We start from the raw sequence: 21,738 nt of genomic DNA on the forward strand, positions 1-21,738 counted from the left end.
TATTTCTGACCTACAGAATAAGGTCATATGTCTTGCTTTTGTTCTCAGAAAATATAGTCATAATACAAGCTAAAAATCCTTAGCTAAGAGCTGTCTTTCAGAGTAAATAGTCGGTGATTTGACACTGACCACCATGTTAGCTGTGTGTGTGTGTGTGTGTGTGTGTGTGTGTGTGTGTGTGTGTGTGACAGAAAAGGAGAGAGAAGGAAGGAAGGCTGAATGCTTCTGAGAGCAATGGTGGCTTTATTTTGAATTGTTATAAAAGATTAAGCTGTGAAAGTGAACACATTAGTTACTCAATAGTGTCCAACTCTTTGTGAGCCTATGAACTGCAGTTCACCAGGCTCCTTTGTTCATGGGATTCTCCAGACAAGAATACTGGAGTGGGTTGTCATGCCCTCCTCCAGGGGATCTTTTCAGCTCAGGTATCGAACCCAAGTCTTTTAAGTCTCTTGCATTGGCAGACAAGTTCTTTACCACTAGCGCCACCTTATTGAGCTGCTATTCTGTAAATGTGAGAATTTGAGAAGAAAATGATCCTTCTATGTCAATAAGATCAATTAGACAAGCAATGAGACATGAAAAAGAAGTAAAACTGAGCACACACTTGAATACACTCTAAGTCCCATATTCATGGAAAAATGAATGCTCCCAGTAAAACTCCCACCTGCAAGGTTTTCGCCAGGCAGCAAGGCACAGTAAAGAGTTGAACTTCAGAGTATGTTTCACTGCCTGGTTTGTAAGGAGATTCAATACTTGAGTCTGAAGTCATAAGATTTATATTTTTCTTAATTTGGTTATCTAGAAAGCTTCTTAAAGGTAGGTTAAGTTGAAAAAGGCAAATCAGATATCCTCCTATGTACCTGGAGATTTTACTATAGAATTATTTTATACTTCCTTTGTGGAATCCAAACTATGATACAAATGAACCTATCTACAAAACAGAAATAGACTGATAGACATAGAGACAGTCTTGTGGTTGCCAAGAAAGAAGGTGGGGGAGAAATGGGACTGGGTGTTTGGGATCAGCAGATGCAAACTATTATGTATATAATGGATAAATAACAAAGTCTTACTGTATAGTACAGTGAACTATATTTAATGTCTTGGGATAAACCATACAGAAAAAATATACAAAAGAATGTATATGTAATACATGTTGAATTGAATCACTTTGCTGTACATCAGAAATTAAGACAACATTGTAAATAAACTACACTTCAATAAAAATAAATAAATAAAACATTTTACATGTCCATGGAAAATATGCTAAAGCCTTTAGAATTCATAAAATATAAAACGATTCAGAGACAATTTTATACTACTCAGTACAACCTGACCAAAAAAATAAATATTTTGATTTTAGTATTGGGCAAGATGTTAAAGATAAGAAAGACAAAATGTTTGAATCAATAATAACTACACCCCTATGACTAGGTCTTTGGAGAAAATAATGAAAAAAAAAAAATCCCTGTTTCTGACCTAACTACCTCAGGGAAGTGGAACAGGTCTACTTATGATGGATAGAACCCAGGGTGGAGAGGGAGAAGGTGAGTTCCCACAGGCTGTAGGACTGCTGTGCTGAAAATCTGTCTTGTATAGGTGAGGTATTACGTTTGAACTGAATCTCCTGATTCCTCCACATTGGCAAGTCAAACACCACCAGACACCCTACTCTTGGGCATGAGGTAGGCTTAGACTGGCAATAACTTTATGTTAATTGCTAGGTACATGGATCCAGAAGAGAAATGCCCAATAAGAACCTGACTACCCTGGTCCATGGCACAGGCAGTGCTATTAACATCTCCTCCACTGACTCTCTTGCTAAACTCAAAGAGCTTCTCTTCCTCTTTGAGTGTCTGGATATGAAATATTCAGTTATACTAAAATTTAAAAGTGAGCAAGAGCACTGAAATTGACCACCCGGGAGTTGTTTAAGCAGGTCCAGAAGGCATTCTTCAAGGAGCTTTTTGGTTCATACTTCCCCAACCTACCTCACTGCAGAGTAAATGCTCATTGGCTGAAAACAAGTCAAATAGGATTTCATTTTTCACAACCACTGGAGCCTGAAATAAAAATATATAGAGAGAGATATTGCTCCTTGGGAAAAATAAAGGAAATTTAGTTTACTGATACAATTTGGCCTACATACAGGCCAAATTTGATTTCGTTTCTCACAGAGGAATTGGAAGAAATAAAAAAATAAACATATTATTCTATAAGATAACCTCTGATAGAGCTGTGACATTAATTTAATAATGTAATGCCTATAAAGTACAGTATTTTAACATAATAAAATGTTGTAAGATGTAACATATGCAGATAAATTTAGCATGCATACACACACACAGAGTTTAAAACCTGATTTGAAATTTAAATAAACCCTTCAAGTTAAACCTGAAGCTTACTTAACATCTGGTAGCTAGAAAAATCGCTTCATCTTAGATGAAAAATATTAACTGAGACAGCTTTTAAAAATCTTGTTTGACTTCAAATCTTGTAATAACTTTTAAAGTTAATTTTGCGGTCATTATTTAATTTGTATATATCTAAAGTTGCTTTTATATATTAAGATCAGTAAAGGAAAAAGATAATAGGGAAAAATATGACATGTAGCAAATTTTTTAAATTAGTTACAATTAATATCAACTTTATATATTTAACATACCAAATTAACATGCAAATGACTTTGATTAGCAAAGTAGATTTTTATAGAAACTCAATCATCTGTATAACTAGTACCTTGAAAACTCAATAAAGTACTTTCAAATGTCTGAGAGAAATTTACCTACAACTACCCTGAAGGCCGGAATTGACTCTTAAGTTCATAACTTACAAGCATAATTTATAAAATTACATACATATAAGGTGTCAAGAACATATATATATATATATATATATGAATATATATATATATGAACATATATATATATATATTTTTTTTAGTGGCTTCTCTGGCAACTCAGCAGTAAAGAATCTACACTGGAGACACAGGAGATATAGGTTCGATCCCTGGGTCAGGAAATGGCAACCTACTCCAGTATCCTTGCCTGGGAAATCCCACGAACAGATGAACCTGGCAGGCTACAGTTCATGAGGATGCAAAGAGTCAGATATGACTTGGTGACTAAACAACAATATATATTCAGTAAATTTTATATAGAAAGGTCATTATTGTTTTACAATATTTTTGTCTAAACTTTATGTATGTCCATATTTATTGGCTCAGGTGGTAAAGAATCTGCCAGCAACACAGGAGACCCAGGTTCGATCCCTGGGTCAGAAAGATCCCCTGGAGAAGGGAATGGCACCCCACTCCAGTATTCTTGCCTGGAGAATCCCATGGACAGAGGAGCCTGATGGGCTACAGTCCATGGGATCCCAAAGGGTTGGACACAGCTGGGTGACTAACACTTTCACCTTTTCTTGTCCATATTTAATGTCTCAAAATCAAATGTGTTTATCACTGTGGACTCAGCCAATACAACTTGGCCAGCACTATTCTAAAACTTAACTGCTTGGCTGGACTTTCAGTTCTGGTTGCTCTGGTCCACTCCCAGCATGACAGACCAAGAGAAGGGGTCAGTGCAAAGGGAGAGAGGTAAGGAGATGAAGGACAGTATTTCAATAAGGTGGAAGTGTCACTGTCAACAAAGAATACATTTATTTTTAGTACCAGTACCAGTATTTTTCTCTCAGACCTAAGGTATGCTAAAAAGGTAGAAAATTTTCCTACTTATTCAAACTTACAACACTCTCACTTCATGGAATTTATATTCTTCATTTGCTTGGAATGTAAATTCTGTACTTATAGTGAGTAGAGCCTGAGTATTACTAATAATACATACATATTAAGTGAATTGTATTAACATCACAGAATTTACATTCTTCATTTCAAAGTCACCTAACAATATAACTAATTTAAAAATATGGTTTGTATAAATTTGATTGATTTTATTTAAAGTGTTTTACAGACAGGCATTGAAAAAGTACTCTGATGGACAAAGATGTACTTTGTTATTTTCTTATTTTAATAAATATTTCAGATTTAGTGTTTCTGACTTTCTTAACTAATAATAATAATTGAAAATATGATGGATAAATTGTATTTTCTTCATTAGTAGCAGTGTTTCTAAAACGCTTAGAAATAAAATCACTTTGCATAGAAACAGATGCAATGAATTCCATAATCACAGAAGAATCTGCTCCATTTTAATCTTTTGACTAGCATTAAGTGCCTAATTTAGCCTACTAGTTTTCTATGCATTAAATGAAAGTGGGAAGATTCAAGAAGGGAAAAAAGACATTAGTGATAATTAAGCCCTTAAAAATACCAAATATGTTCAAACTAACATAGCTATTAATTAGGAAGATAGATCAATGTGTCTAAAGCTTTAATGTATATAAGCACTATTTAAAATGAAGTACTATTTAAAATGAAGTTTTCTTGGGTGATGTCCACATCAGTATAATTCAAATGGAGTTCAGATATGAAAGTGGCTCTTGGAAAATGCTTCAAAAATTCCTGGAAGAGAGAAATCCAAGTGCTATTCTCTTGGACTGGAAAATTAATGTTAATGAACTCTAACCTAAAAAGACCTTTACATAAGATAAGAAGCAGAGAGGAGAAAGTGTGTCAGGATTTAAGGAAAAACTTTGTGCAACATTTTAGGTTATAATTTGACATTATGCAGAGAAGAAGGAACCTGGGGGCCTTAAACAAATGTCAATATTCTTTCGGAAACCAGTACAAACTATATTGATACATACTTATTTCTAATTTAAATTCCAAAAGTAATTATCTTTTCTTGCTAGATACCACAGGAAAACTACCTTATTGTTTTTAAAATGCAAATTTCCAAAACTAGGATATTATATCTCATAGCTAATGCAAATTTTGTTTAATAGTAAAATTATCTCTTACCCGATTGATTAAAAAATCCTGTGGGCGTTTCCAGGAATAAATTTTCAATGATGATGGTAACTCAATTTTTCCTTCAGGGTCTTCAAAAAAATGCTACATAAAAAAATGTGTTAAGATTTTTCTCTACATAGTTTTATTAAAATAAAAACAACTCTATCCCAATAAAAATGAATATATCAAATGAACCTGAACAATAAAGAAGCATTTATAGAGGAATTTGTGTGACTGTTCTCAGAGCTAGTTCATAAAGTACTTAGAGAATATTGCATTAACATTGCTGTAATTAATTAATGAAACCTTGGCTATTACATAGCATTTTGATTGCGGAGGAAGTAGTCCAAACAAGCATGAGCTGCTTTGGAGTGTGAATTAGGTATGGTAGGGAGACAATTTTGAATGGGCCAGTAAGGCCATATTTTCCGCTGAAAATATTGGTTTTTTAAATCTAAGTAAAGAAGATTTAAAAAATATTTACTTATCTTTCAATGGTTAGAATCATAAAAAGGATTACATGTAAGTGAAATTTGTACCTTTGACTTGACTTTGATTTATTAATCATTTTAATTAAACTTATTATTTTGGTGTAATCACGATTCATAAACCATTGTATGAAATGATACAGAGAATTCTTTGGTTCTCCATCCAATTTCTCCAGTAGTAACACCTTAAAAAACTGTAGTACACAATTAGGATATTGACATTGACACAGACAAGATTACAGAAAAGTTCCATCAGTACAAGGAGCCTCGTTATATCTTTGTATAGCCACAGGCACCCTCCAACTCCCCAGTCTGTGTTTAATCCATACCACTTGGCAATTGCTAGTTTAGTCTTGACTTTTATAATTTTGTTATTTCAGTAATGTTATATGAATAGAACCAGATAGTCTGTAACCCTTTGGATTTATTTTATTTCTCTGCCTAATTCCCTGGAGATTCAATCCATTCAAGTTTTTGCATGTGTTAATAGTTCGTGGTTTATTGCTGAGTAATATTTCATGCTACAGATAGATATTTGTTCATTTACCATCAGCCCATTGAAAGACATCTGAGCTGTTTCCAGTTTCAGGTTGTTACTAATAAAGCTACAATGAACATTGTGTACAGGTAATTGTTTTTTGTGTGAACATAAGTTTCCATTTTTCTGGAACAAATGCACAGTAAGGAAATTAATTCATTAGTTTTTGACCCCCAACTATGGATCAATTGGTGAATTCTGGAGAAAGAATGGTGCCCAAACGCAAGCAGGCTAGTAAATTAGAGAGATTTCAAGTAACTGCTGTGTGAAAATTCTCAGGGCTCATGAGGTGGTGGGTGATGGGAGATCTTTATGAGAAATAAAGATTTATTGAGCTTTTTATGAGAAATAAAGATATGAAAATTTCTAGGAGTACAAACAAGATGCTAAAGCAATATAATCTATCTGTGGTGGGGGCAGAGATTAAATTTCCCCTCAGTTAATGGGGATGAATCAAATAAATACTGTTTTGATTTTCATTATATGTTTATCCTAACACTCATGTGGCTTGAGAAATAGGTTATATTTGAGGACATTGTCTGAGAGTTAAACCTAATACATTTCTGTGTATCTGAAGCATATGATTTATTGTCACATTTAACATACTGGAATAATTCAAATGAAGACAAAGGCAACTCCGACATCTAGTCAAAATGATAGAAGAATGAGTTTAAAAGATAGACTGATGTTTTTCCAAGAGAAGTACTAGACTTCTGGGGTTCCCTTACATTGCTTTTTTCCCCCTAAAATTATTAACTTAAAAATTTTAAGGCACCCTATCTGAAAATCCTGAGTTCCTTCTAAATCTGTTTCTATTATCTGTTTTTTTTCCTCTTGCTTTTTAGTCTCTTGATTTTTAGAAACTTGGTTCTGTTTTTCTACCTGTCTGGGAAATTTTGAGTGTACACTATATACTGGATATAAAAATATATACAAGTTCTAAATGATGATGTCTTCCTCCCAAGAGGAGGAATTTATTCCCTTCTGACAGTCAGAATGCAAGGTGAATTTGACCGTGTCAACACTGGGTCTTAGGATTTGGGAGGGCTGATGTTCTTTTGCTTATCCTTACTCACTATGGAATGCTGTAGCCATGTTGGGACACTAATGGAAAGTCTGGAGTGCTTATCAAGCTCACTTGGTGCACACGAAATTCCAATCTCTAGCTATCATTATGAAATTTTGTCTCAGTTATTTAGCTTCCAGACTGCTGTTTTTTACTCATTTGCCCTGCAGCAAAAGTTTCACATACATAGCTTATGAGGTACATAGATGTCTCAAGATAAAATTGTATGCAAAATTTTCAGATCACTTCTCCATAGTTAACCCTGGGATCTGGGTTCAAGGTCTGCTTTGGCAGCTTCAGACAATATCCTTCTTCACTTCAACCCAGAAAAACTGACACAAGCTCCAGGCCACTACTGTCTTCATGGTCTCTACTTTCCATACCTTGAATTAATGCATGACTTGGGGCTCATCTCATTGTGATTCCCTTTTCTCCAGGATTTGAGCCTCTCCTATTGTTAACGGTACTCTTTTCTTGTCATGTTGCTTTAGGTATATTTCTTACATCTACCTTGCTGTACTTTATCATACAATTCTCTATTTTGTTCACTCACCATATCCTTTCCTTCCAATCACTTAGGTGAGGAATTGAGACCTAACCATGGACTTACAGGAAATGGTCATCTCAGTTCAGTTCAGTTGCTCAGTCGTGTCCGACTCTTTGCAATCCCATGAACCACAGCATGCCAGGCCTCCCTGTCCATAACCAACTCCCGGAGTTACCAAATTCATGTCCATCGAGTCAGTGATGCCATCCAACCATCTCATCCTCTGTCATCCCCTTCTCCTCCTGCCTTCAATTTGTCCCAGCATCAAGGTCTTTTCCAATGAGTCAGCTCTTCACATCAAGTGGCCAAAGTATTGGAGTTTCAGCTTCAGTTTCAGTTTCAACATCAGTCCTTCCAATGAACACCCAGGACTGATCTTCTTTAGGATGGACTGGTTGGATCTCCTCGCAGTCCAAGGGACTCTCAAGAGTCTTCTCCAACACCACAGTTCAAAACCATCAATTCTTCCATGCTCAGCTTTCTTTATAGTCCAACTCGCACATCCATACATGACTACTGGAAAAACCATAGCCTTGACTAGATGGACCTTTGTTGGCAAAGTAATATCTCTGCTTTTTAATATGCTATCTAGGTTGGTCATAACTTTCCTTCCAAGGAATACGTGTCTTTTAATTTCATTGCTGTAATCACCATATGCAGTGATTTTGGAGCCCAAAAACATAAAATCAGCCACTGTTTCCACTGTTTCCCCATCTAATTGCCATGAAGTGATGGAAGTAGATGCCATGATCTTAATTTTCTGAATGGAGCTTTAAGCCAACTTTTTCACTCTCCTCTTTCACTTTCATCAAGAGGCTCATTAGTTCTTCTTCACTTTCTGCCATAAAAGTGGTGTCATCTGCATATCTGAGGTTATTGATATTTCTCCCAGCATCTTGATTCCAGCTTGTGCTTCTTCCAGCCCAGCGTTTCTCATGATGAACTCTGCATGTAAGTTAAATAAGCAGGGTGAAAATATACAGCCTTGACGTACTCCTTTTCCTATTTGGAACCAGTCTGTTGTTCATGTCCAGTTCCAACTGTTGCTCCTGACCTGCATACAGGTTTCTCAGGAGGCAGATCAGGTGGTCTGGTATTCCCATCTCTTTCAGAATTTTGCACAGTTTACTGTGATCCACACAGTCAAAGGCTTGGCATGGTCAATAAAGCAGAAATAGATGTTTTTCTGGAGCTCTCTTGGTTTTTCAATGATCCAACAGATGTTGGCAATTTGATGTCTGGTTCCTCTGCCTTTTCTAAAACCAGTCTGAACATCTAGAAGTTCACGGTTCATGTATTGCTGAAGCCTGGCTTGGAGAATTTTGAGCATTACTTTACTAGTATGTGAGATGAGTGCAATTATGCGGTAGTTTTCTTTGGCATTGCCTTTCTTTGGGATTGGAATGAGTTTATGTGCCACCATATCATAAAATGCAATCACAAGACTTGGTGTGTCCATGACTCACTCCAGTGGAGAAATTGTAGCTCCCTGAGCCATGAATGCTGAGCTTGTGGAACAGAACTGGGGGTGGAAGCAGGGTTCCATCTCAGATGGCACCGCTTTGCATTGTCATAACAACCAGGATTTGAGCTGTGCTTTCCTACCTTCTGAAAGTTGCATTGGAAGAATGGGGTACTGGCTAAGTTCTGAAATGTCAAGTTCCAGTGGAATAGCCTCTATTCACAGCAGTAGTATGAGGGGAGAGCTTCCCAAAGCATGCAGTTTCATACAGCATCCAGCAATAGTCCTATGTGTCACCCCCAAATAAAATGAACATCAAGTGACCAGCACACTTATTACCACTTCAGTCTCAGTGGTTTTCTTCTGATAAATTTTCTTTCAATAGACTTACCCTTGTCAATAACATTGAAAATTTTCAGAATTTAACACCTGACCTTCTAGAGATCTGCAAGAATTTTTCATAATCATCTGATAAAAGCATGCTTATATTGTAAGGTCTTTAAAATATTATTTTGTATCTCATTCCCTATTTCAGAGTTTTCAGGTGCTCTGTTCTTCTCTTCCCCATTGCTTCTTTATAATTTGGAGTGACTTATTTCTGAATTTTTCCCAGTGCTCAGCTGCTCAACTGAGAATTTGCAAAATCTATCTTGCCGATGAAAATTCCCAAACAATCCCTATAAGATCTGAATTTCTATTAAAATATGTAAAACATGACCGTTTTCATTTGAACCCAGAGAGTTCAAAAGTCCTTTGCATCTAAACATTTCATAATTACCTTAGGTATGGTGCAAAAAATACATTATCTCACACATTGTTATTTGAAATTGTTTAAATACTAACAATGTCAGAAGTTAATTATATTTACTGCCTTTTGTGTAAACAAATTACTGATATGAATCATGCAGTTTGTGATTTTGCACTTTGTGAACAAAATGTAAATGCTAATAAGTAGCATTTCTGAGAGTTCTTTGCAAATAAAGACAATAGAGTTCAACCTAGCCATTATGTCAATTTTGTGTTTTGAAAATTGTACTGTGTTCTAAAAGTACTTCTGTTGAATGAACTACTGCTTCAAATAAATGGGCCATATTTAAAATGAAACCCAGACTAGTATTTTCTACAAAGAGGATTTTAGAAATAAATATACTTAAGTAAGCGATTTAACTGGAAAATGTAGGAACTCAATTCTCAGATCCAATCTCAGGGACACACCATGTTTAAAAGCTACAGGTAGGAACTTTACTGGTGGTCAGGGGTTAAGACACTGCCTTCTAAGGCACGGGGTACAAGTTCGATCCCTAGTTAAGGAGTTAAGATCCCACGTCTCATGGCCAAAAAACAAAAAAAGCAAAAAATAAAACAGAATCCATACTGAAACAAAATCAATAAAGACTTTAAAAATGATCCACATTAAAAAAAATCTTAAAAAAAAATTCACAGGTAAATGAAGAGTGACCGAGATTTTTACCGGAATATCTTGGGGTACAGATATAAGAGGGATTCAATTCTTACCTCGTAACATCTCTTAAAAATTTATCTTCCCTATAATCTCTAAATAACAGCTCACAATTTCATGGGGGCTTCTTATTTCCTAAACCAACATCTCTAAATACCTGGTTCGGAAGTCTCTCGAAATCTATTAGCTAGCTTATTCTATTCCTTTCATTCTTATGAATTTTTGGTCATTCCTCTCCTCCCATTTCCTTAAATGCAATTCACCAAAGCTCAGGACTAAAGACCTGGAGAGACAAGGTAGGATGAGGGGAGTCAAGGTGGACAAAGACAAGATTTCTCTTTTTAATTGAGGTTGTGGAGAAGAGTGAGCACGTGCACAAGTTAACGAATCCTATTCCACTTACAATCAAAAAACAAACTGAAGTCCAGCCACATTCAAGCCTACTCACAAGTACAGGGCTCTTCCCCATCTTGTCCTTTTCTTTCGCTCCTTTCCCCGCATCCCACTTCTCAGCATTGATGTCAGCTTCGCTCCATTCTGGCCAGATCGGAAATTTCCCCTTCTTCTGTTCAGACTGTTGTACATTACTGCCAAAAGGGTACTGACTAGGGACAGAGAGGGGAGGTGGTTTGAATTCAAATCTCTGAGGTTAAAATACTAGATAATTTCATGAAATAAATTTAATTATCTTCTTAGCAAACATAACAAACGTATTTCTCAATACAGTCATACCTGTAGATAGACAACTTCTACATGTTAAGGGCTTAAAGACTGAAATGCCACAAAGAGATTATTCTGTAAGCAAATTTTGAGCATCAGCTCCTCTATAGCATCACTGACTCTATGGACATGAATTTGAGCAAACTCTAGGAGGTAGAGAAGGACAGGGGAGCCTGGTGTGCTGCAGTCCATGGGGTTGCAGAGTCAGATACAACTTAGCAACTGAACAACAAATCCTTACTTTCTGAGGCAGGACATTCATCATCAACATAGAAGGGGAACAACAATGAAGGGGAATGGTGATGGTTTAGTTGCTAAGTCATGTCTGACTTTTGCAACCCCATGGACTATAGCCCACCAGGCTCCTTTGTCCATGGGATTTCCCAGGCAAGAATACTGGAGTGGGTTGCCAACCCAGGGATCGAACCCAGGTCTCCTGCATTGGCAGGCAGATTCTTTATTTGACTGAGCCATCAGGGAATTTTTATACATAATTCACAGCCCCAAAAAATCCTTTACTTGTATAATAGTAATACATTAGTTATAGTAATAGCTTTCTGAAGAAGAGTGCAACTATAATTTGGATTTTTCCCAATATAAAATGTCCACTATGGTCATCATTTTAAAAGAAAATTTAGAAACACAAATCAGATAAATAAGAAAAGCATACTCACATCATTCTAGAAACCACATCATTAAAAAGTATTCATCCCCTCAGATTAATGTACAAGGATATACATCTTTCTTTTAAAATGATATTATTCATCATGTTCTCTTTTATAGATTGCTTTTTTCCACTTATCAGTATATTGTTGATAGTTTCCATGCAAATAAGTGTTTATGTATCTAAATACTAATTTAATGATTGCATAATATTCCATTGTATGATACATTGTCTTTCATTTAACTAACTTTCTTTATTTGGAAATTTGAAGCTTTTAATTTTTAAATTATTCCCAATTATAAGCAAGACTGTGATGGCTGCCCTTTTGCCAAATCTTTGCACATCTTGTCATTTCCTTAGGACAACCAATATTCTATCAATTACTGCATCTGTATATCTGCCCTTGTACTCCATACAAAGAGAAGAAGAAAAAACAGAAAACTGAGAAAAGCAATCAGGAAGTGTGGTTGTTGTTCAGTCACTAAGTCATATCCAACTCTGCACCCCCATGGACTGCAGCACTCCAGGCTTCCCTGTCCTCACTGTCTCCTGGAGTTTTCTCAGCCTCATGTCCATTGAGTTGATGATGTCATCCAACCATCTCATACTCCACTGCCCACTTCTCATCTTGCCCTCAATCTTTCCCGGCATCAGGGTTTTTTCCAGTGAGTCGGCTCTTCACATAAGGTGGCCAGAGTATTGGAGCTTTAGCTTCAGCATCAGTCCTTCCAATGAGTATTCAGGACTGATTTCTTTTAGGATTAACTGGCTTGATCTCCTTGCAATCCAAGGGACTCTCAAGAGTCTTCCCCAGCATAGCAATTTGAAAGCATCAATTCCTTGGCATTCAGCCTTCTTTATTGTCCAACTCTCACATCTGTACATGACTACTGGAAAAACCGTAGTTTTGACTAGACAGACCTTTGTCAGCAAAGTGGTATCTCTGCTTTTTAATAAACTACCTAGTTTTGTCATAGCTTTGCTCCAAAGGAGCAAGCGTCTTTTAATGTCACGGCTGCAGTCGCTGTCTGCAATTTGGGATGATGCAGATAAACCCATTCTTTATGTTAGCTAAAGTTAGTAATTAGCACTAGCTCTCTAGATCAGTTTCTCTGTGCTTGGGTGGATTTTCTCATTCACCTTTTTACAGAGGATTAAACTGGAAAGTCATGACTTTATCTAAGGTGAGAGCATTTCCTTTCCTCTGGGGATCAAGATCTTACCCTACATCTTTTTAAATAAAAGTTTCCACTTTCATAAACTGATAAGATTTCCCTGGCAATCCAGCTGTCATCCTGACTTTCAGTTCCCTTCTTATTTCTGGATCCTGAACATTTTTACTTCTTTATGTATGTGTTTTCAGATGTTATTATTTTTACAAATTGGAATCCACCATCTTGTTGGAAAAGAAAGTTTGATAATACATATGTTGTAAAGGGGTGGCTCTAAGTAGCATGTAAGAAAATATGAAAAGGATGACTCTGATAGTTATCAGGGAAAAGGGGCAATTTTTCACAATATTAATTTAAAAAAATCAAGGTATAAATTAGTGTATTATAGTACCTCTGTTTTACTCAATGTTGGTACAACCTTACAGATAAAAAGAAATTAGCAGTTTTTTATCCATTAAAACCATGGTAAAATTACCTCATTTAGGAAGTTCAAAAACCCTAAAAACTCATTTTGTAAAAGGAAGATTTAATTTAAACAAAAGGGTTCTATTGAGACAATGTTTTGCTTTCCTCTTCATTCTGTCAAGTGTAAGTAAATATATACTGGCTCCCTCCCTTAAGCTGTTAAGCCTTATCACTAATTGGCCTACTTTCCTTGTAACATGTCAAATTTATTTCCATCTATATTAAAGATCACTTAGAAAGAATCTCATTAGAGATATTTTATACTAGCTCAGTAGCTCCCTATTGTGCTAAACACACAATACAAGTAGTGGTCAAATACAGCCCAATGTCAAATATACCATAGACTTCCAATGATTGCGTACAAGTGTTGCTTTGGAAACTCTCAGCACATTATGTGCCTTTGAATATCATTGCCAGAATGTACCTACTGTGCTAGCAGAGTTGGGATCCTTTAAAATATTCAAAGCCCATTATTCCTGATTTCATCATTTCTGAGAATAAGATAATCCTTAAACACAAAAGTAACCCAGGACTTTTGAAGATTTAGGAACTGGTACTTTTGGGAAATAAATTTTAAAATAATTGAAGGGTGCAAAGAAATCAAACCTGCCCCTGAAAAAATCAAAGGTATATGCAGAGTTATTCTATGCATATAGCAATATACCCAATACTAGTAAGTGATTTAATTCATTAGAATTACAAGTTGTATAAAAGATTTTGAAGGTAAGTATTTTCTCTAGTTATATGACTAACTAGTTATATGACTAGTTATATAAAAGATGACTATATATATAAAAGATGACTAGTTATATAAAAGATGACTATAAAAGATTTTGAAGGTAAGTATTTTCTCTAGTTATATGACTAACTAAACACTTTCTTCTACACAGTTAATCTAAATATGCTATTGAGATAAGTGAACCATCCTGATCCTTTTATGAGAGGCCCCCAATTTATAAACAAAACATATCTGTGGAAATTTATTGTTTTAAAAAATAAATTAGCAAAAGTCAACAAGGATCGTTTATAGTATAAAATATGCTCAGACACTCAGTCATGTTCAACTCTTTGGGACCCGTATATATTCCAAATGCCAAATGATATTCCAAAGGAAACCAATGTTTAGAGGGAAGAAAATTCTAGAAAGCCAGGTGAGGGACTGGTTTCCAGAGCAGAAATACAAAATGTAAAGGTTCTCCTGGGGAAAAGAGAGCAAACACAAAAGAAGCAAATTTACAACAGAGGACCAAGTCAGACACCTGACATGAAAATGATACATAAAGTGGGCAACACATACAAAGGTGTTAAAATAATTGTATATTTCATTATTAAAATGAATTCACCATGATTGAAAGTTATTAAAAATATGAATGGCTGGTTGCTAGAGGCAGAGCGTGAGGGACGGGCAAAATGGATGTAAATGATCAAAACATGCAAACTTTCTACACAAAGTAAATGTCATGACCATGTATTGATTAACATGGTGACTGTAGTTAATAATACACTGCTGTAGCTTTGAAAGTTACCAACAATGTAGATCTTAAAAATTCACATCACAAGGAAAAATATGTACAACCATGTACTGTGACATGCTAACTAGACTTATTGTGGTTTTCATTCACAATGTATACAAATATCAAACCATGATGCTCATAGCTGAAACTAATATAATATTATATGTCAGTCATACCTCAAATTTTTTAAAAAAGTTAATGGACTAATTACAGAAAGAACTTCTAGTGGTGGTTTGAGGGCTGGAATAGTGTAATCCACAAGCAAGTACTGGGAACTGGAATTGAGTAAGCTTAAAAGTTTATTTTGGAAAAAGAGCTGAATTCACACTGCAAATGTCAGGAGACCAGAAACAGGCTTCTTGAATGAGCAAGTGGCTAGAGTGGGCTTCCCTGGTGGCTCAGTGGTAAAGAACATGTCTGCCAATGCAGAAGACATGGGTTCAATCTCTGGGTCAGGAAGATCCCCTGGAGGAGGAAATGACAACCCACTCCAGTATTCTTGCCTGGAGAATCCCATGGACAGAGGAGCCTGGTGGGCGACAGCTCATAGCTTACAAAGAATCGGACACGACTGAGCAACTGAGCATGCAGGCACAAGTGGCTAGAGTATTCATGAGCTCCCAGCTTTGAACTAAGTCTGGAATAACTCCCCTACAGTTTATGGTGTAAGAGGCAATACATCAATTTCCTGTGATTCCACAAGGAAATAGGCTGGCCAAAAGGGGGGAAATGGGGATGAAGTGGCTCTCTACCTCTATGAATGGGGTACCAGGAATAGCACTTCATTCATGGGAGAAAAGTCTTCCCATGGTAAGACTTGACTGGAAGCAAGGGTGTTGTAAGAATGCTCCCACTGATCGGAAAAGAGAAATATTCTTCAGGGAGTTCAGAAAAGCAGCTACTTGCCAATTGATGGAAAGTAGTTTAATAATGTAACAACTATTCTGTCCTTTTCACTAGAGCATCCCTGTGGAATGTCAGAATGGGTAGGAAGAGACTCATCCTAAAAACCATCCAAACCTAATGGCAGAAAATAGCATGGATTAGTTTAAAATATCTACAAAATATGAACAATACAAAGCAAAAAAAGAAAGAAGGAAACTTAAAACTCAAAGGACAGTCAGGAAATCACACTCAAGGAAAGATACTGTAGCAGATTTAAAAGATATTTAAAATGAATATATTTAGGATTACCAAAGAGATAAAGGAAGAAATGTTTCTGCTTTACAATGAGAACAAGAAGATACTAAACAAGCAAACAAAAAATAAGACCAATATAAAAAATAGACATTGGAAAGTTTTAGTAATGAAAACTTCAGATATTGAAAGAGTAGACTAAATAAAGCTGAAGAGGACTAATTATTTAGAAGGTAAAATTTTAAAAAAAATCAAGTTCTTGCATAGACAGATAAAGAGAAAATGTGAAATGACAAGTAGATAGATCATTCTCAGAAGGATGAAATGGTTAAAATTGTGGGGGGTGGGGGAGGGTGTTTAGGAGAAATATTTTATGATATTACTGCTCAAAAATGCTCAGAATTCAGAAAGACGTCTTCAGATTGGAAAAAGCACATCAACCAAAAACAAACCACAAGTGAGAGGTCAGGAGATGGAATTCTTAATCTAGGTTTATCAGCTGGAAATTATAGGCCAATGCTGAAAATGAAAATCTGAACAATTGAGCAGTTACCTAAAAATAAATCACAATCAAGTTGACAGCAAATAGTAGATGGTATAAAGCAGTGAAGTAATGTCTTCTAAGCTGAGGTAACATAACTGTCAACCTTGGAATTAAGACCCAATTAAACTCTTAGTCAAAAATAAGATAGAAACATTTATTTTAAATTAGATAAAAACATTTTTAATATGTGAATTTACCATAACAGATTCTCTCCCCCTCCCCCCCAAAAAGTAATGAAGGATTTATCTTTAGGAAAATAGACATGAATCTAGAAGTAAAGTGTGGAATACAAGTTTGCAATGGTAAATAAATGAATCACTGTAACATTTTGGTAAAATTCTAAACAGTTATTTCGTATAGACAAATAATGATGATAATGACTTCATGCTTTTGAAAGTATCCAAAATAAAAGAGATGGGAAAGGGAGGGAATTCTGACAGACACCAGTGTGCTTGAATTTTCTTTAGGAATAATACTAACTGTGGACTTCGTAGGAAAATACTTAAAAATGAGTGTATTTTAAAAGAACAAGGATTGTTAGAATTTCCCTGGAGGTTCAGTGGTTAAGGACTCTGCCTTCCATTGGTAGGGGAATTAAAATCCTACATGCCATGCAGTGTGGGGGGGAAAAAAACCAAATTGAGGAATGTCTTAGTCAATTTGGGCTGCTATAACATCATACCATAGAATCAGTGGTTTATGAACAATAGAAATATATTTTTCACAGTTCTGGAGTCTGGAAGTCTGACATCATGGTGCCAGCATGGTCAGGTTTTGATGAGAGCCTTCTTATGCTTTACAGATGACTGACTACTCATTGTGTCCTCATATGGAGCAAAGAGGTAGATAACTCTCCGGCTTCTTCTTATAAGGGCACTAATCCCAAGCATGACAGCTTCTCACTTATGACCTTATTACTTCCCAAAGCCTCAGCTCCAAATACCATCACAATGGGATAAGGGTTTCAACAGATGCATTTTGGGGTACACAGACATTCAGCCTATTGCAAGGGATATTTCAAGAAATAAAATATAAAACTTCCAAACTAGGAAGGGAACAGGAGTAGATCTGACATTAGGGAACAACTCACTATGCTTTGGGGCAGAAGGGAAATAGGGAACACAGAATTTTGAAAACTAAGATCAAATGAACAAATAAGACTGGAGAATAAAACATTTTAGAAAAAAACACTATTTCAGAACGAGAAAGGAATCTCAACCTACAGTTCGCTTATTTTTACCTCACATTTGTTGAACACCTGCTGTAAAACAAGCACTAGATGATGGGGTTACAGACGTGTAGATATATATCTGTGTTCTTGAGTTTATTTTGTAAGGCAAGCAGGTAAACAGAAAATTTCAGAATAATGTGCTATGTGCAGAGATGGAAGTATTCGCAGGTGGTAAAGAAGGGGTACTGTGCCCTATATGAGGCAATTAGGAGAAACTTCGTGCAATAAATAGCATCTAAACTGTCTTGAAAGATAACTACAAACTTTCCAGATTGAAAAAGGAGAAAGGACATCATGTGAAAGGAAAACAGCATGCAAGACAGACGCAAGAAATAGCAGTGTGGGTTCAGAGAATTACGAACTCTTGAGTATCTGAATGAGCATGTGGCACACGGCGAGGGGAAATCAGGTGGGAGAGAAACACGAGGTAGGCAGACTGCCTCTATCAAGGATTTTGTTGAGGCACTTGAACCTTATTTGTAGTTATTGGTGACTTGGCCACTATACCAAGAAAATGCTTTATTTTTAGAGACATGTTATTTAGCATTTACTCATAACAGACAACTGTTTAAGAGAGGAAGTTCAAGGAAGACTGAAGTTGCAATACAACTCAAAAGTGAGCACAATGTAATTAAGAATGTCTTTTTTTGAGGTAATCTTCATAATATCTGGAAGCTGCATTCTTTCAATTAAAACTTCTGTTATCATGATGTCTCCATTACATCAAAAGCCAATTTTAAAAAATATAATATCTTTGTGACCCAATGGACTGTAGTGCACCAGGCTCCTCTGTCCATGGAATTTTCCAAGCAAGAATACTGGAGTGGGGTGCCATTTCCTCCTCCAGGGATCTTCCTGACCCAGGGAGCGAACTTGTGTCTCTTGTGTCTCCTGCATTTGCAGGCAGATTCTTTACCAGTGTGTCCCTAGGAAGCAATATACACTGGCAAGTATACTCAATTTGGAATTTTATTTTAAAGTAAAGAATTCTATTCACAGTTACAATGTATTATTTGTGGATACATCTCTATCAGTTCAGTTCAGTCGCTCAGTCATGTCCGACTCTTTGCAAACCCATGAATCGCAGAACGCCAGGCCTCCCTGTCTACCACCAACTTCTGGAGTTTACCCAAACCCATGTCCATTGAGTCGGTGATGCCATCCAATCATCTCATCCTCTGTCGTCCCCTTCTCCTCCTGCCCTCAATCTTTCCCAGCATCAGGGTCTTTTCAAATGAGTCAGTTCTTCACATCAGGTGGATAAAGTATTGGAGTTTTAGCTTCAGCATCAGTCCTTCCAATGAACACCCAGGACTGATCTCCTTTAGGATGGACTGGTTGGATCTCCTTGCAGTCCAAGGGACCCTCAAGAGTCTTCTCCAACACCATATTTCAAAAGCATCAAATCTTCAGTGCTCAGCTTTCTTTATAGTCCAACTCTCACATCCATACATGACTACTGGGAAAACCATAGCCTTGACTAGACAAACCTTTGTTGGCAAAGTAATGTCTCTGCTTTTTAATATGCTATCTCTGTTGGTCATAACTTTCCTTCCAAGGAGTAAGCGTCTTTTAATTTTGTGGCTGCAATCACAATCTGCAGTGACTTTGGAGAGCCCCAAAATAAAGTCAGCTATTGTTTCCATTGTTTCCCCATCTAATTGCCATAAAGTGATGGGACCGGATGACATGATCTTAGTTTTCTGAATGTTGAGCTTTAGGCCAGTTTTTTCATTCTCCTCTTTCACTTTCATCAAGAGGCTCTTTAATTCTTCTTCACTTTCTGCCATAAGGGTGGTGTCATCTGCATATCTGAGGTTACTGATATTTCTCCCGGCAATCTTAATTCCAGCTTGTGCTTCTTCCAGCCCAGCGTTTCTCATGATGTACTCTGCATAGAAGTTAAATAAGCAGGGTGACAATATACAGCCTTGATGTACTCCTTTTCCTATTTGGAACCAATCTGTTGTTCCATGTCCAGTTCTAACTGTTGCTTCCTGACCTGCATACAGGTTTCTCAAGAGGCAGGTCAGGTGGTCTGGTATTCCCATCTCTTTCAGAATTTTCCACAGTTTATTGTGATCCATGCAGTCAAAGGCTTTGGCATAGTCAATAAAGCAGAAAGAGATGTTTTTTTGGAACTCTCTTACTTTTTCGATGATCCAACAGATGTTGGCAATTTGATCTCAGGTTCCTCTGCCTTTTCTAAAACCAGCTTGAGAATCTGGAAGTTCACAGTTCACGTATTGCTGAAGCCTGACTTGGAGAATTTTGAGCATTACTTTACTAGCGTGTGAGATGAGTGCAATTGTGCAGTAGTTTGAGCATTCTTTGGGATTGCCTTTCTTTGGGATTGGAATGAAAACTGACCTTTTCCAGTCCTGTGGCCACTGCTGAGTTTTCCAAATTTGCTGGCATATTGAGTGCAGCACTTTCACAGCATCATCTTTTAGGATTTGAAATAGCTCAACTGGAATTCCATCACCTCCACTAGCTTTGTTTCTAGTGATGCTTTCTAAGACCCACTTGACTTCACATTCCAGGATGTCTGGCTCTAGGTGAGTCATCATACATCATGATTATCTGGGTCGTGAAGATCTTTTTTGTGTAGTTCTTCTGTGTATTCTTGCCACCTCTTCTTAATATCTTCTGCTTCTGTTAAGTCCATACCATTTCTGTCCTTTATTGAGCCCATCTTTGCGTGAAATGTTCCCTTGGTATCTCTAATTTTCTTGAATAGATATGTAGTCTTTCCCATTCTATTGTTTTCCTCTATTTCTTTGTACCCCTATAAATACTGCTTTAAAACTTCTCACCTTAATAATTAAAAATAAAATGTAGAATTTAAGTAATAAACCTGAGGCATATGTCCACTTTAGTTGGTATAACAGATTTCAACTTAGCAATATTAGTAACTGCATTAAATGTAAGTAGTCTAGATACCAAAATTAAAAGAGACAGATTATAAGATTAGATAAAAATCAAGATCCTACTATATCTATAAGAAATGCTTTGTATATGTATAAACAAAGAATAAAGGGATGGAAGAACATGCTCACATTAATAAAAACAAATGCTTTAATAAAAAGATTTCAGAACAGCGAATATCATCAGGATTCAAAATTTTAATTTCATAATGTTAGAAAAAGAAAATTCATTGAGATGATGTAATAAACCTAAAGTTTTGTTAATATATGAATCAAAATCAGATAGACCTATAAGAATCAAAAGATAAATTCATAAATATAGTGGAAATTAGAACTATCATTCATAATATCTGATAGAACAAACTGATCAGTAGGGCTGTAGAAGATATAGAATATAGAATACTATCCATTAAAATTGACTTAATTGACATTTATATAACACTTCATCAAGACAGACACATCTTCTTTTCAAGAAAATATCATTTGTCAAATCAGATCATAATCTGAGACATCAAACAAGTCTCAATAAATTTAAAAGAATTCAAGTCATACAAAGTATGTTCTCTGGCCAATGGAAATTACATTAGAAATCTCTAGCCAAAAAAACCTGGAAATTTTTAAGATATTTGGAATGTAGATAAAATGTTTGTGATTAAACAATGTGCTAGAGAAGAAATCAAAAAGGTAGTTATGAAATACCTGGATTGAATAAAAATGAAAATATAACACATTAAAATGTACAGGATGCCACTAAAGCAATAGGGGAAATTTATAGTAAAAGATATTTATTTACATTAGAGAAGAGTCAAATCTTGGAACTATGTACTATTTCCACCTTAAGAAATGGGGAAGAAGTAGGCAAGTTAAATCTAAGATAAATTAACAATAA

The 21,738-nt window shown here is 36.0% G+C and overlaps 1 protein-coding gene across 1 annotated transcript in view; it reads right to left on the reverse strand.

Moving 5' to 3' along the window:
* Positions 1–21,738, reverse strand: part of ADGB (androglobin) — a 170,472-nt gene that overhangs the window by 138,691 nt on the left and 10,043 nt on the right. The window contains exons 2-4 of the mRNA XM_065927758.1: positions 10,924–11,080; positions 4,925–5,017; positions 1,995–2,066 (exon numbers count right to left, since the gene is read on the reverse strand). Coding sequence (XP_065783830.1) covers positions 1,995–2,066; positions 4,925–5,017; positions 10,924–11,080 — 322 coding nt within the window. The remainder of the gene's footprint in view (positions 1–1,994; positions 2,067–4,924; positions 5,018–10,923; positions 11,081–21,738) is intronic.

The sequence above is a fragment of the Muntiacus reevesi genome, chromosome 3 (genome assembly GCF_963930625.1).
Source record: "Muntiacus reevesi chromosome 3, mMunRee1.1, whole genome shotgun sequence".
NCBI classification, from domain to species: Eukaryota; Metazoa; Chordata; class Mammalia; order Artiodactyla; family Cervidae; genus Muntiacus; species Muntiacus reevesi.